Here is a 22,460-nt window from a genome sequence, read left to right as displayed (position 1 = left end):
TTGGAAGGGTCCGTAACCCCCTTAACCTAAAAACTCACACAGTATTAGTTCAGTTGATATGAACTATTTCTGGCAGTACGTCCAAAACGTATACTTTACATGTTTAAGTTTGAAATAAAGTCATAAATAAAGGTTTTGGATGAAAAAGAAAGAACGTTAAAAAAAAAAGACTTCAGAGGCGGTGTGATGAAGCTGGGTTAAGTGACGGTGGGTGAGGCGGGTTCATCAGTGGAGGCAGAAGTGCCTTGTGACCTAAAGAAGTCGGTAATTCTTTTTCTGCTTCTCATTGGCCATAAAAAGGTCATGGTAAAAGTTATCCACCACATCAAAGGCGATGGAGGCCTTGTTGGGATGCACGGGACAGGTTGGCATCTGTGGTTTCCACGTGATGTTTGAATTCCCTCAGCAGCTTGTAAAGTTTTCTTGCATCCTCATTGGTCATGCTTGGGCCACTTTCAGACTTAGATTATCCTTTTCTTCCTCCTTCTGATCCCTCATTGCTGTTGCCAACTCCATCAGTTATTCTTTGATTAATTTTCGATGATGATGCAGCAGATGTTGCTGAATATCATCATGTTTCATGTCCTGGAAGCGTTCCCCAGGGATACTTGCAAATTCTGCCAGTTCTTCATTCGGAATTTATGAAAAGCCCTAAAAATCCTACACATGTGGCTGCAGCTGCCTCTACACAACATTTTGGGTAGTTATTGATTTCCTTCCAGCAGGCGGAAATCAGCTGGATAGCAATCCTGATGTTGTAGTTCTTCCAGAACGGTCTGATGGTGTCTCCCACATGCAGCATATATATGATTGGTGTCGAGACGCTTCAAGGAGGGTTGAAGCGACTCAACTTACTGGAGGGTTGACGTGGTGTTTTTGGGCAAAAAAACCCCCAAAAAAACACCACCTTGAAATCGGGATTGCTTTCACTGAAGGTTGAGTGGATGTCCTGGTGCATTATCGAAGAAGAGAATGACTTTTGGAGGAAGAACTCAAGAAATTAAATCAGGCTTCACTTCAGTCTGAAAGTGGCTGAAATACTGTTGCGGATTTGGAAAACTATCGCACACAACATTCAGGTCCTATAGATCAGTTATATCGGTAAGTATGCGTTTCCAGTTAGGGTCCTGTCCCTTGTCTTAAAGGTAAATAAATGTTTATGAGCTGTGAGTTACTTTTGATAGTTAGGGTTTTTCTTTTATTTACACCACCAACAACTACAACAACGCCAGCATCGTTTCACCTTCATCTCGCTTCTTCCCACCGATGCCATCGCTCACGTGCGTGTCAGCACGAACGTGGGCGGAGTTCACGAAGGCCCGATGTCTCTCTCGCGAATCCTCAGCAGATCGGGGACGGGGTGGGGCCTGACGTCTCTCTCGTGAATCCTCGGCAGATCGGGGACGGGGCGGGGAAATCAAGGCACCCGACGCCCCCCGACCAATGATGGAGAGACAACGGAGTTCCCCAGCGAATGAGGGGCGCGGAGGGGTGAGACACCTGCCCCCCGCGCTGACAGGGGGTGAGTAGAAATAAACGGGACAGGCGGTCTAATTGGTCTGTCTGCTCTGGTCTTGGTCGTCATAGTCATCTTCTTCTTCCTCCTCCACCGCACGATCGAGCGCTTGAGAGACACCATCTCCCACAAGAACCGCAAGGGTCGCTCGCCAGTGCCTGGATTCGGCTCGCCTCCGCTGGCACCCGGACCGAGTCAGCTCGAAGACTACACGAGATGGACAGGTCCAAGACAGACCCTGGTCTTCAGCCCGACTGTCCTCCGGGCTGGAGGTCCGAATACAGACCACTTCGGTCCGATTATTTGGGTGTGTGTGCGTGTGTGTGTCCGTGGGCCCATCTGTTAAGTAGTGAACTGTATAAGTGCTCTTGTTGTACATACCTTGCATACCTCCATTTATTAATATTCGGTTTAAGTCTGTCCTTATGTGCTCCCCTCATCCCCCAATCGTAAATAAACATCCCCATTTGTGAAATGTTTCAGCTTGTTCGTGTCTATTCCTTCATTGGCTTCGCGTGCTGCGTGTTGGAAAATTATCCAGGCAGTTGGCGTTGTAATGGGATATTTGGGACCGACGGATCTCGGCGATAAAACCGCTCGGATCGCACACGGAACGAGTACGCTAAGCGGCTCGTTCCGTACGAGCATCGTCGAGGGTGAATTTCTCCAGTAGTTTGGGCCACGTGGGTATTTAGGTAAATTGAATTGGCAATCGACCCTACCCCACGTGGTCTGTCTATTGGCGAACTTCGGTCTAATAAGGGACCCGTACTTTTCCGGAGTTTTCCGAAAAGGTATGATCTCAATTCTGGGCGATCGGACGAGCCGACTCTACTGCTCCATCTAGCGGTCGTGCTCGCGGCCGATACCCGGCCCCGCAACAATACCACTCTTGCACCAATACCTGTGTTATCCATGCTTTAGAGTTGTGTATCCACACTAATCGTAGCAGTGGGGTGGAGATGCCCTTCAAGGAACGAGGGAACTTCGACTTATAAACCAAGACTGGCTTACAGTGAAAATCTTCAAAAACATGAGAACATAACATAAGGGTATTTCAGTCCTTGGACTGTTTCAACCCTGTAGTCCCATATGCTTGTCCTTCATTTGGTATGTTTTTTGTAAGGCAGTCTTCAGAAACCGCCCCATGTTGGCTCAGTTGAATATCTGCTAAGGATGGTATTCTGCCACAATCTCTGCAAACTCAGCCTTGAACTTCTCAGCTGCGTCGTGGTCTGCCCCAGCGACCTCACCTTGCATGGAGCCAAAGTGACATGAATGGCGACGTTTGAACTTTGACAACTGCTCAGAGGCCTTGAATGCCACGACATCCAGGGGCTGCATCATACAAAGCTTTAGCTTTCTCCATAATCATTGGACCACTGATGGGAAAGTTGCTCCTGCACATTTCTGAGACCCGCAGGAGTAAGGCCATGTCCAGTCATGCACCGTAGAAAGACCTGCACCGATTTCTTTGGATAATTTATGCAAGCTCTTGCCTTTTCTATAGCGTTCACAGACACAGACGTTTTCTTGGATAGTTACCACCACACAGTTCTGCTTTTGAGGAACTTTTGTCGATGACATGATGAATAAATTTTTTTAATAATAATGAGGGTGAATGGTCGCTACAAAGAGTGCTTTCTCCTGTCCATGTTTTTCCTGCAATTCCCTTCAGCAGCCTTTGGTAGTGGTCCATGTCCTTTTTCTTCCAATTCTCTTCCTATTTTGGGGAATTTGCCTCACGTCAGGTTTTGCATCGATGTTCCTGACATTCCTCATGTGCATTCTGGCCTACTTATTTAAAGTAGTTATCTGGACTACTTATAAAGCCTACTACTGGCCTCCACGAATATAACTACTTATTTAAAAGTTCTGATTATTCCCACCATGTCAAGTCGGCCAGGGAACATTTTTTGGCCCAAGTCTTTCACGAATCAGCTGTCCAGGCCCGACATTCATCTGAAGATCGCAGGAATTTGGAATTTGGCCAAGGTGCCGGCGATAACTCACCTATTCTTCACCGAGGACACAGTAGGGTCTTTTACATCCACCAACTAATGTTAGCAAATGGGACCAAAAGTTCAACGTCCCTCAGAAGGACGGTGTACACATTGATGAATCACGCTGCATGTGAAACACCAGGGTGACAGTTTATAGCTGGGTGAAGATTTGAACCGAGGCTAGACAACTCAGGCGAGTGCACATTCCACTAAACTATCCTGCCAGCCCTGAAGAGTGTTCTCGTTACATGATGTCTTCAAGGAAGAAAAAGAAAACTTGTCAAATTCAGTGTATTCAATGGATAATACCATTAGATGCTACTCAGCTACATTCTAAAAGTAAGATTATTATTTGTCCTCAGCAAACTGATGCAGTTTGTACCCTCTGTTAATCCAAACCAACTTTTGTTACGAACACATGGGTAACAGCATTAACTTCAAAAATTTATTTTCCATGCAGTTGGGAACAATGCTCCCATTATATAATCACCCACTCAACACAATTATGGCAGCAGAATATCTTAATTCATCAATTTTACTGTCATTTTTTTTAATGATCCGTAATATGTATGGATGTCAGAAGGGCATAGAATAAGTTACTTGTTAGATCGACAATCAAGCAATGGTGGAAATCAAAGGGGAGATGCAAGTTAAGCTACATGTGCCAACTTACCTCCTACAAGTTGCCGTTACTTGTAAGAAATCGATACTGCCCTCTAGTGGGCTTCAGAGGTATAATCCTTTGAATCTGTCTCATTGGCTTGATGATTCAATCAATGACAACAGAAGTTACAGGAAAAGGCATGGACAGGAGAAAGCACTCCGCCTATAAAAGAAAAGCCCCATTCTGATGGAAGAAAATGTTTCTTTTTAAAGCTAACAACAGTATCCAGTGCATGGAATACACCAGGGTCATTCCATACCAACTTAACCAGTCGTCGTCTGACCCTCTCAGATTTTGCTCGAAAAATTAATCTGGGGGTTTTCAGGGATGTTTTTTTAAATGCATATCATTCTCCCCCCCCCTTCCCCATTGAACCAGTGAACTGGCAAAGGTCAACTCAAAGTAAAAAAAATATCAAAAGGCACCAGTTCACCACTTGCTTGATATGTGTACCAAATTTCGTAAGTATATCTTGAGGGGATTTGTAGTTAAGCTCCGGAAACGAAATGTGACGGACGGACGGAACCCATTTCTATATCCCCCGCCAACTTCGTTGGTTGGCGGGGGATAATTAAGTGGCCTTGACCAGAAAAAATCATCCTGGTGGCCTTGACTATTAAGTGGCCTTGATCAGAAAAAAAAAATCACCCTCAAATTAGATGTGACCATCACATGTAGCACATCATTTGACTCATAATGAATCAGGAGCCCCAACTCACGATTGGCAAGTTGCCAGACAAGGGGTAGGTGATGAGCTGTATTTGAGCTTCAGCTCAACCCTTTACCCTGTAGGGATGCAGGTCTTACAATGTTGGTATTGCTTGCCGTTTGAACCTTAGGGAGCAGTCTTTAAAATTTTGTGAAACACTTTTGATTTCAAGTTCCACCACTGGTCATTAGAGCCCTTTGAAATTTGAATTTTTGCTATTTTTACGAGGGGTTAACATTACTTAGCATAATTTAGTTATATCCATCATGTATGTCTTCGAGTAAGCAGGAGGTAATTTAATGGTGATATTACATAAGTGTCACCTTATGCATAAACAAACGTTGTCCACCCACCCTAAATGTGTGTGTCGAAAAACCGCCATCGCTTTGAACCCTTGTTGAATGTTCTACCCTCTGAAATCTGTTTTTATGTCATTTTTAGTGTCTAGGTAGGTCATCAGCATGCAGTTTAGATGGGAAAAGCCACCCCACCATCCTGACATCGCACAGCACCAGGACCATCGGGGTGCATTTCAGGAAAGGGTTGGCTCCACCCCCAAACTGGAATTCAGGCCAATGGTGAGTGAGAAGGGAGGGGAGCAGTACGTCACAGTAGAAAGTGGGGGGCAGAAACTATGCACACATGCAGCAGAAGGGAATAGAGGAGATGCCCAGGAACCACCCTGTGGAAGGCTGCATCAATTCTGACCGGACAGCTTCAAGGATGCACCAGGGCTACCACCCTGCATCGGTTTCGGCGGTTTCATGCCGACACAGCACGGGTATTTCCTGCCTTGTCTGCCTCTCTGCTCTGTCTCTCATGGAATGATTGAAGGACTTCAAGATAGATAATTAATGAATCTCCCGATCGTTCGTTGGTTCGTGGGCATGGTATCGGTAATGCATAAGAAAGGGATTGTTTGCATCATTATTGTTATTACTCCTTTGTATTCCCATCCCCCATGTGACCATTATTATTAAATACTCTTGATATATGGGTGAATTTGGGTGGTCGTGATCGCTTTTGCAATTTGGCACGTCCGTTAAAGGAGTAATTGGTTACGGCGACCAGCACCCTTCAAAAGACCATGTCGTAAGTCTCAATGGCTCTGCTCAGCTGTTAATCAGAGATCAGGTGGAAGGCACCGAAATAGCACAACACATCGGCTGGTTCCATTGTCCCATTAGCACGGTATCATGGCGACAGACACGTGATCTGGCTCGGGGTCATTGAACCAGTCAGCTGAATGAGGGGTAGGGGAGGACGTATGGGATGGACAAGATGGATGCAGAAGCAAATTCTGAGGAAGAGAAAACTGGAAATTTGGAAGAGAGTGGGCTTGGGGTGGAGGGTTAATGTTGATAGAAAATATCATGTTTTTAGATGGGGGATATCCTGAGATGGTGGTGAACAGCTGTCTTGAAAACCTAAAGGGAAGAATGAGATTGAAAAGGATGTGGAAGTTGATTTCAAAGGCAGGAAGGAAAAAAAAAACCAGAGGAACAAATAAGTGGAGGTGAACAGTGGTTCTAGATTTTGGGAGTTTCATTGGAAGGGGGTTGCTGGTGGACAACATGGGCCCTGCAGAGATACCTTGGGGAGAGGGCGAGGGCGGAGGCTGAAAAGGGAGAAAGGATGTGGAAGAATAGAGGGAGACCACCAACCTGTTGGCGATGGCAAGTTATAGGCCCGTAGACTCAGCTTCATCACTGGAAATTCTAATGATCTTGAAGACCTTCGTTTTCATGGAAAGCCTGGGTTTCCATGGCGTCAAGCTGCGCAAGGTGTGAGGCAGGGGCGCAAGGTGTGAGGCAGGGGCGCCAGCCCAGAGGGGAGAGCAGTACTCCATCAAGCTGTGGATGAAGGCCTTGTAGGTGGATGAGTTCAGGTGTGCCAGGGAAGGACTGCATGAGAGAGGATGCCTAGACGGTGACTGGCTTTGGAAGCCAACTTTGAAATAGGGTTTGCGCAGATGCGATCATGATTGAGAGTGAGACCCAAGAGTTTGAGTGACTGAACTTCTTTGAGAAGGTTGTTGAGAAAGTAGATGGGAGGGCTTGCCATGCGGTCCTTTCGGAGAGAGTGCGAGTGTGTGGGATTTCTCTTTTTTGTATACAAAGTCGAGGCTCGTGTAAGAGCTAATACACAGAAAAATACAACGAGACAGGACACAAGAGGGCCGGGAGAGAGAAGCACAAAATAGTGGAGAACAAAGACAATAGGATATCTGTGGAAGGGAGAGGGATGAGGTGGGTACATGGGGTAAACAAGATGGAAACTACAGGGACTTTCAGGAAGGAAAACAAGGAATTTGAAGGGGGTGGGTTTGGGGTGGATTAATGGAGGTAGTAAAGGTCAAGATTTTGGATGGAGAGATACGAGATGGTGGTGAACAGCTGTTTTGAAGGCCTGGAGGGAGGAGAGGGATTGAAGAGAGTGTGTGAGTTTGTTCCACAGGTGGGAAAAAAAAGAGGAAAGAAAGAGTGAAGGTGAGCAATGATTCTTGAATTTGACAGTTTCACCAGAAGGGGTTTTTTTGAGGACCTTGAGTGCCCTGAGGAAATATAGGGGGGACAGATCACAGACAGAGCGGGGGGGAGGGGCAAGGCCAGCGAGGAGATGGTAGAAGACAAAGACCACCGACCTGCCTCCAGTGAGAGAGTGAGAGACCCAAACACTCAGCTTCAAACCCAAAGACTCAGATTTATGAGGATTAAAAGACATATTTCAAGTGTTTGACCAGTTTGTGATTTTGTCAAGGTCTGAAGAGAGTGAAGTGGCTGCCGCCTTTCTGTTAGAAGGTTGAGAAATGTCATGGCAGAAGGCATGTAGGACAATGCATCTGTTGTCAATCTGCTTTTCGGATTGGATGACCTTTGTACAGAACAAAGGTCATGGACCTGCCATTCAGAGGAGTTCTGGGATTATTTTTGTACTCTATATAGAAATGCAGGCTCTTGGAGAAGCTAAGCAACAGAAGGCAGCAGCTTCAGAGTATCAAAGGGGAAAAGGGGGACAAATTCATCACGAGTGGAGTGTCAGAATAGAAAGATGTGGGAAAAGGGCGGTTTGGGATAATGGTGCAGGAGAAAGTATGAGATGACTACAGGTAACACTTTTAAAGGACTGGGGCGGGGGGGGGGGGAACGGCACGACACAACAGATACAGGAAGTCAGTTCAACAGGAGAGAGAGAATGCGATTGAAGGGTCGAAACCTAAATAATGGATGGTGTCCAGCTAATTATCCAGATGGCAACTGAAACAGGAACTCAACAATATGAAGCAATTCTTCAGATCGATCTCTTTCTCTTACCTGTCACTTCCTCATCTATTACTCACTTTCGTCACAACCTGTACCTCAATTATCCCCATCTGTGCATAAGTAATAAAGAAATATCGTTCAATAGGACCTTATCAATCATCAATGCAAGCTGCCAGAAAAGCCTAGACTCTCAAGGTATGCACAGTCCCCTCTAAGCAGTCGAGCATGGGCTTGATTCCCGACCCAGCTATAAACTGTCAGTCCGGTGTTTCACAGGCAGGGGGATTCATCAATGTGTGTGTGCCATCCCTCCGATGGATGTTAAATGGGGCGTCCCATCTGCCAACATTAGTTGGTGGACGGTAAGGATCCCATGGTGTCCTTCGCGAAAAGTAGGCCAGCTATCGCTGGCACCATGGCCAAATTCCAAATTCCTGCCCAAACTAGTTGAACATCAAGCCTGGCCAACTGGGTTTGTGAAGACTTGGACCAAGCCCTGGCTGACCTCACCAGAAAGGTGTAATAATGGTGGCCATTGAAGAAGATTATCATCATCAATGCATGGGATCAGAGGGTGAATCCAGGTCTACACTTCCATCTTGGTTGGTTTGCGTTGCATGATACCTGGTAGTTTTAAACCATGAAGAGACGCATGCTGGCAGTCAGTGCAGGGTGAAGATGTCACAATGCCAAGATTAATCTAAGTTATCTATAAACATTGTTAGATATGTGGAATCCACCAGGGAAGTTGGGAGGCTGTTCCAATGCTTGATCATTCCTTGACTGAAGAAACTGCTTCTGAGAAGTAGCCGAAACTTGGCCTTGAATACCTTCATGACCAGATGACTTCTGATAGAGTTGACAGTTGCAAGAGTGAAGAAGTGGTGGGGGTTGCTGCTGTCCAGCCCTTTTATAAATCTGGAAAACATGGGTCATGTCACCTTGCCTGCAACTGTAACTTCGATTATATTTATACACATCTATATACTGTTGCGGGCCGGGAGTCGGTGGCGAGAACGACCACAAATTGGGGAAAGCTTGCGTCTTCTCCCACCAAACTCCCCGGAATTGTAGGCTGTCGCTCAGATAACCCCGCGAGCCGGCAGGTCGTCCAACCAAACATGGATGCCAATATCTCAACTGTGTAGCGTAGGGTCTGTTTGTCTATAATCAATTTACCTAATTAACTAGGCGATTGACTACCGGGGAAACCACGCCCTCGGCACGTCTTGCTCGAACCGGGTCACTCTACCGACTGCGGTAGAGTTACAACTACCAACTCCGGTTTGGATGCAGCTGAGCGGAAACTGCCAAAGCCTTGCCGGCTGGAATGAACGGATTATCGGGGATAAAACCCCGCTGAAACTCAGATCCGAACCATGCTGGACCAATTCAAGAAGGGACGGAAATGAACTGGGAACATTTCTAACAAGTTTTATTTACATTAAATGAAGACACATAGCAAGACTTAATGCGAATATGCAAGAAGTATTTACAATGATCCAAAAACACTTATTCAGTTCTACTTTAAGACGGGCCCACACGCAGACACACACACACAAATGAAAAAAAAACAGAGTTCTTTATTGGACCCTCGCAGCCAAGGAGAGAGACAAGCTGGGGGTCAGAGTTCGGATGGGTACCTGTCCGTCGAAGAAAGGGGGTACTCTGTGCTGCGGCACCTGACATTGGGCGCTGTTTTGGTCTCCAGTCGCACGTGTGGGACTCGAGGTTCGTGGCGGAGCTCGGGTGGTGAATGGCCGGGGTCCACGGAGGGGGGTTGGGCTCGCTCTTTCCTTCCTTGTAGAAGACCAGCAGAGACACGTTCGCCGCCTCGACGACCTTCGTAACAGCAAAAACCCCTTTTGTGAGAGCAAAAACCCTCCAAAACTCTCCAAGATGCCAAAAAGACCCCTGCCTCAGAGAGTGCTCAGGAATTTATGGACCTCCCTGACTGAAGTTGAACACACCTCGCTGTCCACCTTTGATTGGACAGGGTCCCACGGCATACCTTTCCAGGGCGGGGCCTTGTCCCCTGCCGGAAAACCCCAGCCACTCTTCCAAGCGGGTTCATACTTGACGAGTAACAGTATCAACGCTGCAACAGCCCCTGCTGGGAAACCCCAGCCACTCTTCCACGTGCGTTCATACTTGACGAGTAACAGTATCAATGTTGCAAAGGTTGTCGTGAAAGAATTACAACGTTCGTGGGAGCCGAGAAACCAGAACCGCGAGATCTTGCCTTGGCACATCAGGGTGCAAGAAGGCAGTTGGTTGGTGGTGGATCGTGATGGGTCGAGAGGTCATGCAGATGGGATGGTTGTTAGATGGTTCATTGGATGTAATGATTTAATAACCTAACTAAAAAAAAATCACAACGCACACCTTTGATTCTCCCACTAGACAAAAGGAAGGGGATCTGACTACACACATACTTAACGACATTACTGACTTTTGGGACATCTGTATGTTGAATGCAAATGGTTTCCAGATCCGTAACAATATTATTTATGTATATATATATATATATATATATGTATATATGTATATATATATATATATATATATATATATATATATATATATATATATATATATATATATATATATATATATATATATATATATATATATATATATATATATATATATATATATATATATATATATATATATATATATATATATATATATATATATATATATATATATATATATATATATATCGTGGATCAGCTCGCTGCACTAGCCTCACCACGTTATTAAAAACACCTCACCTCCACATTATTAAAAACACCTCACCACATAATTCAAAACTCCCGCTGTGCAATTCAAAACACCTCACCACACATCGAGATAGACAAGCTTGTTTTAACTGATGATAAGTGCATGAGTTTCCATGTTGTCATGATTTACACCAAGCAGAATTCAAACATTTATTTTGCAAGCTTATTTGTAATATTTGTGATGTTACAATTTTATAAGCAACTGAAGTTGAAGATTTAAGTTTAAAAATAATAATTTTTTTTTTTTCAAAAAAATTTCCAAAATAAGAAAAAAAAAAAGTTAAATAATAATAATCATAAAAAACAACGCTTAGCACATACACAAGGGAGGAGGTGCATCCCAGAAGTTTAAGGGACTAGTTCAGTGACAACACACACATATACCGTATATATGTATATGTCATACCGTGACCAAGGTATTTTGATGACAGATGTACTTGAGAGAAAGGCTGTTTATTATCATTTACCAAGGTACGTGCACACGGAGCACGGCAACACCAGGAACATCAATTACAGTAAGATGCTCAGAGGGTGCAGTCACTCATCTGAGACGTCTTTATCACCTCCTTATGTACTCGGATTTATCCTTGGACAAATGTTTATCTCACAATTCGTCCTTTCAACCGAACCAGCTGCAAGGCAGTTGGTTCATTTCATTACAAGAGTGGTGAAACACAAGTAGAGATAAGAGCACGTAATGGTTCCTGCTCTCACAGTGCTTCTTTGAATAACTCAAGGTCAATCATAATCATTTTTCAGCATACACTGTTCCAATTGTCCTTTTTCTCAAGCAGCCAGCCAAGAGAATACTTTGATTATCACCAAGCCTGCAAATAACATATAATGACTTCTAAAAGCAAAGCTAATAGAAAAAGGTACGATTCCAGACATATATATATATATATATATATATATATATATATATATATATATATATATATATATATATATATATATATATATATATATATATATATATAGTTACGGTTGTGGGGGAAGATGAAAGAATTTAATCGGGAATTTAGCATTGTGTCAGGTTGCTACGTGTACGAGTAGTAAGCATCTCTATGTAACCAAGCTAAGGAATCTATGAGCTTAAGTGTTGCGTGTCACCACACAAGGGGTGGTGCAGAGTTAATTAGCCTCGGGAGTAAGAATAAGTTCCCCAGTATGTGATTACCCTCTGTGATTTTCCCTACGTATTTATATTTCAAGCCAGGCAATAAAGGTGGGAAACACGTCCCTGAAACGACGACAAATGGGCAGAAAGCCCCACCTTCCCGGGTTTGGTGCAAGCAGGCCACGCCCCAGAGGCGGAGGAGAGTTAGGGAAGAAGGAACGCACAGGAGAGGTGGAGGTTGTGGATCGAAACAGAGATCAGTGTGATCGAGCTCGAGGCAGGCAGGTGACGCATTGTGGAAAGCTTCCGAATGCACAGGACGAGAGATCGGCGGAACTCACACCCAAGGTCAGCGTGAGGAACGCACGAGGCAAGTGGCGCTTTTGAAGAGGTTTGGAGTTGGCTTGTTCATTTTTAGCCGTGATCAGAATGGAGGCATGAGGTGCAGTCGTGAGAAACGGACCCCGATCCTCATGTATGTCAGAAACAGTTACACTGGGGCTTTGAGCTTCAAGTGGAGAGCCACTCACGGATTGCCTGGCGTACGTCTGCCCTGCTACGAGAGAAGCGCCTCGATTCCAGTTCGAGAAGGATCAGCTCTGGGCCAAGCTAAGTACAAGTATACTTGAAAAGGAGGGTTTTTCTTTTGATTTTGTTTCCCCATTGTCTGTATTTGAGTCCGTGTGCAAGGCCTCGACTGCAGGAGTTATTTATTTATTATTATTATTATTATTAGTATTATTATCTTGCCAAAACGAAGTTTTTGCAAGATATGTTAGTCAGCTTGTATGTTTTTTTGTTTTTTTTGTTTGTCAGGAATCACGTATAAAAAAATTCTGCAGAGCACAGTTATCATTGGAAATTTTTGTAACTTCGCATATCAGAGGCCTATAGAGGTCCCTTTCAGCACACAAAATTTTGAAGGTCAAGGTCAAAGGTCAAGGTCACTGTCGCAAATCAGGGGAGTTGACCAAACCCTTATTTTTTAAGTAATTTTGATCGGATCGTCTTCAAACTTCATGGGAATATAGTTCATGGTCTGGCGCTCAGCTGATTAATTTTTGGTGGCGATTGGCCTTGTCCTTCATAAAGTTTTTTTTGTTTGTTTGTTTTTTTTTTTTTGTCTGTCATCACGTATAAATCACTCTGAAGAACACAGTTATCACTGTAAATTTTTGTAACTTCGCATGTCAGAGGCCTATAGAGGTCCCTTTCAGCGCATAAAATTTTGAAGGTCAAGGTCAAAGGTCAAGGTTACTTTGTCGCAAATCAGGGTAGTCAACGAAACCCTTATTTTTTGAGTAATTTTAATCTAATCGTCTCCAAACTTTATAGGAATGTAGTATATGGTCTGGCGCTCAGCTGATTAGTTTTTGGTGGTGATTGGCCTTGACCCAAATGGTTAGCGCCTGAGGTCAAACATATTTGACCCCAATGTCAAATTTTCAAGTTTTGGGAACCATATCGTGTAGTACCTCAAATTGAACACCTCGATGAGTGCTTTCTAGATATGTCAAGCTTGAGACATTATGACGTCATTGGTGACATTATGAGGCAAACATATTTTTCATGGTTACTCTGTAAAACGATTCTCATTGGAATCTCTCGTGGGCAGATATTCTTCAAGGAGTCGCTCCTGGTGGATAGCAGCTCTGTTCACCTCAGTGTGACCTTAAAGAAGTCACACGTGGTCACCTTTTGGCAAGATACGGGTCACCCTGCGGGTGACATTGGTTTATTTTTATTATTATTATTTCCTTTTCAGTTATCGTCTTGGAAGTATTTGTGTATGTTCATTAAATGTATTCTTTTTGAAGAGATTGGAATCGTGTAATTGTGGTGGATTTGAGGATAAACCCTCATGTGCTGACCTGGTGCAGTGCTCCTGTGCCATGTTCCTCTGGATGACCACCATTGCTCTCTGCCATACCCTTCGAGCACATGTTAAAATCTCCAAGCATCAACGTGTCCGCCTCCTCCAAATAAGGAATCGCTCGGTCGTCCGGGGGCTGTCGGTGTTAACCACCCGGCACCACAATTTGGCTCGGGGAGTTATCATGGGCCGGCCATCCCCGCGACATACATACGCATATATATATATATATATATATATATATATATATATATATATATATATATATATATATATATATATATATATATATATATATATATATATATATATATATATATATATATATATATATATATATATATATATATTGTTGTGGATTCTCGCCACTCCGGCGTGCGGGCGACCGCCTTTAGCTAATTTGTTGCGGCCGCACGCGCCCACCGAACGTGGCAATCCAGTCGCAGCTTTTTGGATCAACGCCGAAACCCAGCTACAGGTGTTGTTAACCACACCATAGATCAGCCAACTTTTCTGTCCACGCGCTACAGGGTTGATCGCCGAATTGTCGATGTGCCTAATTATTCACGCAGACAGAAATGCTGGGGATTTACACCTCAACGGAGCCTGCACGAAAATGAGCCGCTTTTAAGCAGCTCATTCCGTTTGCTGAGCGCTTTTAAATCGCCAAGCCCCGTCGGACCCGATTATCTTATCGGTATTAAAAACCGGCTAATATTCCGAACGCAATTATGGCAGTTCAATGGAGGAAGGGACGCAACAAGCAGGTGAATATTCAAACAATGGGGACATTTATTTGTATACGTATGCAATGAATGGGGGTAGGGGACAACACACAAGCAACAAGACCTACAGCCGTTGGCTATCTATTACATACATGCACTTAGAACCATTCTACTTATGGACAAGGCACCACAGACTTCCATGCAAAAACCCCAGAAAAGAAAAGGGAGAACTGGGCCCGTAAGCCTTTCATGTTTCTCAGAGCCGGGATGACCGAAAGGCTCTGAGAGGCCGGGCAGGTTACCTGCCACCCTCATGGTGACTCGCTGGGCCCTGGTTTGGCGACCCTCAGTGTCTCTGCCTGCACTCCGCTGGACTCCAACAGTGCCTTCAACGGCGCCTCCAACGGCGATCCAGCTGGCGACTCCTCTCCGGCTTCTACTCGACCAACCCCAACAACGCCAAGGAGACCAAGAAGAGAGAGCCAAGTCCGCCGATGGCAACACCAAATCTCGTACCAAGTCCACCAATGGCACCAATTCTCCTGGTGTCCTCACCAATCCTTACGCTCTCCTCCCCAATTCTCTTTCTCCGAGCGAACGCTGCGTTTTTATCGTTGACACGCCTTTTTCCCCGCCCTTCCCGGCACGCGGTGGAAAATTCCAGTAGAGCTCAGCTTGGCTCTGTGGTTGTTGCCCAACCGTCATTCTTGTTTACTCGTTCTGAGGGATATCGAGGTGGGAGTTGTTGAGATGCTGTTGTGGTGGTGGTGGTGGCGTGGTTGTAGTGTGGTTGGTGCTGTGGTGGGGATGGCGTGGTTGTTGAGATGTCGTTGTGGTGGTGGAGGTGGCGTCGTTGTAGAGATGTTGTTGAGGAGTGGTGTGTTTGTTTGAAATTAAAGACAGAAAAGAATAATGGCTAACTTGAAGATGCACAGCCCGGCACACAATAATGCCCTTTAGACATTGGTGGGGAAATCTAATCTGGACACACACTTATCAACATATCTGATCTTCGGGGAACCTGAATGGATGGTGATCTGTGAATTTCCACAACCGTAACAATATATATATATATATATATATATATATATATATATATATATATATATATATATATATATATATATATATGAAATAAGGTTTTTCGGTTTGGATAATTCATTATTAAAAATGCACAGCCAACCAAAATGACAAAACTCGACCAAACATGTACCTGTTTTAATGCATACGAGCATGAGCCGATCAAGTTTCAAGGCGACGTTTCGTTCGTGGCACACAAACTTCTTCAAATATGTTTGGAGTGGAAAACAAAATTATTACTTTTCTCCCTGTTGTTCACGCTAATCATCCTCGATTGATTGTCTGCTCCCTATGCATCTGTTTCGTGCGTAATCTGGTAAAATAAGTGCATTAAAACTTGGCAAGTTTTTGGGAACGTTTTGTACGTGCGGGGTAGTCCTCCTTGGTGATGTGATCTGGTCACAAAGTCCTGTTGTATGTGGGGTTAGAACATGGGTGGAGCGAGTCTGCCTCGGTGAAGATTGTGTGATGGGGTGTATCGGTGGTGGAGTAATTGGTGTGTCCTCTGGGCTCAATGCTCAAGACACGTTGTGGGTTATTTGTGGTCCACACTGTCCTTGTTTTTGGGGCTTGCACCCACCACTTTCTGCTTTTTGGATCAAGGGGTAGTACTGAGCGGGAAGTTTTAATGTTTATTCTGTTAATCCGTCATTTTGTGCTTTCGCATGCCAAGATTCCAAAATTAGTCAGCAGTGTTTGCTTGGCGTGACATCCAGAAGCCGTGTGTTGATTCCATCACAACTGTGAGCAGAATGTATTTCATGACGTGCTACGGCTTATTGTGAGGCCTTTCCCAGCCTCTTAGCTCTGGTGTGTTCATTTATCCTTAGTTTTAAATTTCTTCCCATTTCCCCCAACATAAGCTGTGCCACACTCACATACCATACGATGTACTGTTGCGGAAATGGGCCTTTAGTGTGTTATTAAATATAGGATTAGCCCAGATCCCCCCTTAAATGCATGTTTAGCCAGGTTGTTTGGTAATCTGATGTTACATGTGTGTCGGGAGGTGTAGCAGGCTGTCCATTGTTTATACAGTGGTGGTGTACTGAGAGGCGTCTTCTTCTTCCTTCCACACCTCCTAACCAGCCCCCACCCACCGCCCTGACAGAATCAGTCAGCAAGACGTGCCAGCAACCCATTGGCGGAGAGCTGCTGCAAACTCGAACGATGGACCAATCACGTGTCCCCGGGGTGGTCGGAAAGGCCCGCCCAAAAAAGGCAAGGGAGGAACAGTTTGGGGGGTCTGCCATCTGCTTCATGAAGAGTGGCTTGGCCGGCTGTTCCTCCTCGGCCATGGATCCAGCCTGCAGGTCATCCACAGGTTCATCCTGAGTCCAGCCACGGGGCCTCTGACTGCCCTTGCTCCCTTGCTGGACCACGTCGTCTTTCATCCCGTCGATCCGCCTTCGGAGCCCAACATCTAGATTTGGCCTGGTCTGGTGTACAGGCCAGGCCTGGATTCGCATACTGGACCTTGTGAGAAACCAGCTGAAACACACCATAGATCTTTCTCTCTTGTGCCGTCGACCTTGCAGGGGCTGGACGCACCAAGGCTGCGTGCGTTAGCAGTGCCGATAGGAGTACGAGCGCCATCTTGCCACGCTGCATGCTCGAGCTGGGTGCTCGGGTCGACACCATCGGCTTGTCACGAACCGCATTCGTGCCTTCGACACTTTTCCTCTCGTCCATGAGGCACCACCAAGTACTCCGTGTCTTGTATGCATGTTGTCCAGGCCCAAGGTTTATTTTGCTAGGGCTCCCTGCGAAACCCGTATCCGTAGCTCCCTAGATAAGGGCGGGTTATAGATGAATTATAACACTGCCGTGAATGCTTTGCTTGTGTCGTGTTCCCCGATGTGTCCCCAATAAATCTGGCTGATTCATACGAAATTTGCTGCCTTGAATTTATTTGTGCCGCTCTGAGGAACAATCGCTCGATTTGTATTTAAAACCAAACTGGTTACGGACTGTGACAAACTTCGCTCGGTCTCTGATCAAACCCAGTCTGTAGCCAGGGTGTATATCCCCAACTAAAAAGGCCCAGGGGTACTTTGGTATCGCGATCTGAGGCGCGTAACCAGAGACCTGTGCCGAACTAGCCGGCGTTATAACCCCTGAGACGGTGGTGCTGTTAAGCGCTGCCAAATCCTCAACAGTATCACATCTAATCTGTCCTCAAATGGTACTTTATCTTTCAACTTAGTGATTGCATGACGAATGGTGAAGAGAGATTTGTATGCTACTGGGATTTGTGCACTACGTACGACTTTGCTAATCTTCTCTGACAATACTGGGTAAAATGGTAAGACGCAGAAAGCACATTTGTCTTTGTCTTCATTGTCTCCTCCTCCTCCTCCTCCTCCTCCTCCTCCTCCTCCTCTTCTTCCTCCTCCTCGTTATATCCTCTATGGTTCACCAAGTGCAGGCCGCATTCTTTTGTCATATCCATTTAGTGTTAGCATGTCTCTTACCCATTAAATTTCATTGATGGCAGCATTTTTTGAGGATGAAACCTGCCAAGCTCTGGAAGTCACACTGCACTTATGTGTGATGGGGTGGCATGAGTTGAAGTCCAGTGGTTTAGTTGTGTGTGTGTGGGCCTCCTATATTCTGACATTTTCAAAGTGCCAGTTGGTTGTCGTTGAACCTCCACATCTCGGAGCGGTAACTTGAGTTGTTCAATTTCATGGTGAATTCAATGCTAGGAATAACCCTGCACAGCTGCTCAAGAAGAAGGTCAGCATGGTCCCGGTGTGCAATTGCAAACGTGTCATCAACATATCTGATCCAGAAACGTGGCAATCAAGGCACATTTTTGGTGAAACGTTTGCTTTTAAAGTCTTCCATTATCAAGTCTGCCACGACCGTCGACCGCGGATACCGTTGATCACATTGCCGTGCCAAAAATCTGTTGATAATTATGCTCTCCATTGTAAAAAAAAAAAAAAAAGGTTGTGCTGTTGAGGCAAGTTCTAAGGAAATTTGTGACATCGTTTCAAGGCAAGTTGCTATCTCTACATATATACATACATACAGGGTAGCGCAAAAGCTATTTTACCCCTGATAAATTACTCGCACTTCCCTCCGTCCCTTCCCCTCTGTCCTCGCCCCCTCGCCCGCTACGGTATGCGGAAACACTGACTCAGAAGAATGATGGATCACATACAGATATAATGACAAATTAATTATTGGAAGTACTGTACAATAAAACCTGTATATTAAAAGAGTTCAAGAACAATGCTCCACTCTCTATCTCTCGAGTGCAGCCTGTGGCTGCTGGTTGCATCATTAGTTGGGACGCGGCTATGCCGCTGATGCAGTGTCCCCCTTACCAGTACACTGGTGCTCATTTTGCCGACCTCGGAAGGATGACAGGCTGAGTCAACCTCCTGGTGTGTATTAATTCAGCGGCCCAACGGGGCTTGAACTCAGGACCCTCGGATCCCAAGCCGCCACCCTAACCACCAAGCCAACATCAGGCTTAATGCTTCACTGGGAAGGAGTAAAGTGACTTTCAGGCCTATATGTATGTGCGTGTGCGTATGTGTGTACTGTATCCTGTATATACATACACACAAATATACATATATACATGCCTGCTGTAGGCTTATTGGTTAGGGTGGTGGGCTTGGGATGCTCGGATCCTGAGTTCAAATCCCACTCAGTTGTTGAATTAATACCAGGTGGGGTTGACTCTACCTGTCATCCTTCTGGGGTCGGCAAAATGAGTGCCAGCTTGCTGGTATCCTGTGCCGGAGTGGTGACCCGTCCAGGATTGTGACCAATAGCCAAGGAGACTGCTTAAGCAGCACCAACGCTCTGCACACAGTATGGTCCCAATGGATGGATGTATATACATATATATATATATATATATATATATATATATATATATATATATATATATATATAGAAATACCAGTCGGGGCTAATGACTATCTTTGGTAAGGACGACGTATGGTAGGACTTGAAACACCAGATAGGAAGCAATGCCAATCCCTGGGCAGGGGGTCCCGTTGTAAGGACTGTGTGGGAACGAGTGGAGACAATGCACTGACAGTGGGACAGTAAAAGATAACAGGTGGAAGCAAGATAAATCAGGCTTCAACGACGTTCGTGCGGTGGTAAAGGGTTAACTCACCGGTGGTAAAGGGTTAACTCACCGGTGGTAAAGGGTTAACTCACCGGTGGTAAAGGGTTAACTCACCGGTGGTAAAGGGTTAACTCACCGAATGCTCCGCGCGTAAGGAGGTTTCGTTCCGAAATAATCGTACGGGACGTCCAACGTGCAGAGGGCACACTCGAACGTGCTCGTTTGGAAGGTCCCTCTCCTCTGCTGGTCCTCCATGCACGGGAAACGAACTGACGTCACTGCAGCCTGCAGGAGAGCGCGCACACACAAACAAATCGTTCAAACAGTAACAATTTTTACACACACCTCTTCACTTTTTTTTTTTTTTTTTTTTTGCGAGCACAGGATTGGTTAACCGAAGACTTTCATTGGCCGGCTGAATGAATTATTATTCGTTCCTTTGAAGTAAAAACGTCACGGTTTTCAAGGATTTTCGTGCAACTCACAGACTCTTGGATCTACAACCTCCCTGTATGTCAACCCCCCCCAAAAGATCAATTTTAAAATAGTCAAATCCATACATCGCCAACAAACTACTGCTGCTACACCGCCACAATCGTCGGCCTCCACAACAGAAAGGAAGCGATGAAGCAATCCGGTATAAAGAGACAAAAAGAAGAGAGACGGACGTGATTATTAACGGAGATGTGAATATAAACGACTACCGTAAACATTTTCATTGAACTTCATTTAATTGATCGAATCTGCCGTTCACAATCCGTGTTACGGTGGTGTATAAATGGTTAGTCCGCTCTCATTCTGGGACACGAATGTGCTAAAAGACTTTCTAAAATGATGTTCTGCTTCGTTGCTTGACGCTCAACATTTAAAACGAGCTCGAATGAGCGAAGATCCTCGTCCTCAATGATGACGTCATAAAAACGGATATGACGTCATTGTGATGTATCAGGTTTGTAATAAATTATCTGTGCTAATGCCCGGCTCGATTCCCGCAAACAAAATTCAAACAGCTTGCCTAGTTTCGGAGATAATTGTTTAGGCGATTTCCATTAGCGGCGATATTATGACGTCAACTTTTTTCTCAGAAGAATTTCCAAAATCGGAGATGGTTACTGTCTGCGCGTGGGCTTTCTGCATATACATGGCAAGTTTCACGAAGATCCGATGAAAACTCTGGGTTATGAAACAAAAAATGTCAAAAAATAGGAATGACGTCATAGAAATTGATATGACGTCATAGTGACGTATCATATGTGCGGTAATTCATCTCTGCTAATGCCCTGTTCGATTCCCGTAAACACAATTCAAAAAGCTTGCCTAGTTTCGGAGATAATTTTTCAGGCGATTTCCATTAGCGGAGATATTTTGACGTCATAACTTTTTTTTCTAGGAGGAATTTTCAAAATCGGAGATTGTTACTGTCTGTGCAGGGTATTTTTACATATATATGCCAAGTTTCAGGAAGTTTCGATGAAAACTGGAGGCTGTGAAACAAAAAAAGTCCACAAGAACAACAACGTGAGTAAGACCTAGAGATCCTCCACGAGGATCTAAAAAAGGATAGCTCCGATCTTGTCATTCCTTCAGTCTCTCGTGGAATGGATGCACAAGGAAATCCGACACCGGTGGAGGCCATCCAGCCCATCGTGCCTGCGCGAACACCACACCAACCCATCTAAACAAGATCCGAGGAAGAAAATGCCAAAAACAATGTTTTTAATTAATGAAATAAATTGTTGTTGTTGTTTGTAGTTTATTGTTGTGTTTCTTTTTTTATATTTTTCCCCCTTTTCTTCTCCTCAAGGGAGGGGGCATGGGCTTGGTTAAAAACACACATCAACCACACAACCTCTGTTGACAAGACCGGCACCAACAGCACTCCATTCAGAATCACCCATCAGTACTTGAACTACCTAAAAGTCTTATCAACATCCCTATTGCCCTCTATCTCCATAACTTCCAGGTACCTATCTAATTCTAATTTAAACTTATCCACTGTTTCTGCTGCCACGACCTTTCCAGGAGACCATTCCATGCATTAACTACTCTTTGAGTAAAAGATCCCCTGCCTTGCCACCATTTTAACTCTCCTCTTCTTTACTCTCAAGCTACGGCCTCCGATTCTGTCACTGTCGACTCTGTTGAATAATTCATCTGCACTTATTTTATCTATACCTTTCATTATCTTGAACATCTCCATCATATCTCCTCGTAACCACCTCCTTGTACTAGACGACCCATGAACCCCGTTGGGTTCCAGTTGTGACAGCGGTTGATGGAAAAAAAAAAGACACAATTTTAATATTTAGTGGTCAAACTTTAACGTGAAGAAAATTTGAGTATTTACCCCAGGAGTCATCGTTCGGCCAACCTGTTTCTCGAGGTATATCAACACATTCTCCATGGTTTGTCCTTGCGCTTTATGGATCGTCATACCAAATCTTGACTGAATCGGGAATTGATTTTTTAATAATTTTTTTCTTTGCCCGATTTGAACGAAACTTGATACTGCACACCGCAGGGGAATGGTGAGTAAGGTGGCCCTAAAATTTTTGCGCTATCGTGTACCGTTTTGGCTGTATTTCAGGAACATAAATACATACATGATGAGAGTTTTAGGAATAC

General features: G+C 44.7%; 1 protein-coding gene across 14 annotated transcripts in view; it reads right to left on the bottom strand.

Moving 5' to 3' along the window:
• Nucleotides 1-20,445, bottom strand: part of CDPF1 (cysteine rich DPF motif domain containing 1) — a 68,534-nt gene extending 48,089 nt beyond the window's left edge. For 5 of the 14 annotated variants that reach the window (XM_085898156.1, XM_085898157.1, XM_085898153.1 and 2 more), the window contains exon 1: nucleotides 19,972-20,243. In XM_085898156.1, the coding sequence (XP_085754282.1) occupies nucleotides 19,972-20,090 (119 nt within the window). In that variant the 5' untranslated portion in view covers nucleotides 20,091-20,243. Of the gene's footprint in view, nucleotides 1-19,441; nucleotides 19,562-19,971 lie in introns of all 14 variants that reach the window. The other 9 variants (XM_085898148.1, XM_085898149.1, XM_085898150.1 and 6 more) reach the window with 8 other exon arrangements.
• Between the last annotated feature and the right edge of the window lie 2,015 nt (nucleotides 20,446-22,460).

Source organism: Eptatretus burgeri, chromosome 10 (genome assembly GCF_056783735.1).
Source record: "Eptatretus burgeri isolate ZD-2024b chromosome 10, Ebu_testis_v1, whole genome shotgun sequence".
NCBI classification, from domain to species: Eukaryota; Metazoa; Chordata; class Myxini; order Myxiniformes; family Myxinidae; genus Eptatretus; species Eptatretus burgeri.
Note: the sequence above shows the minus strand (reverse complement) of the source record. Positions and strands in the feature narration are given on the sequence as shown.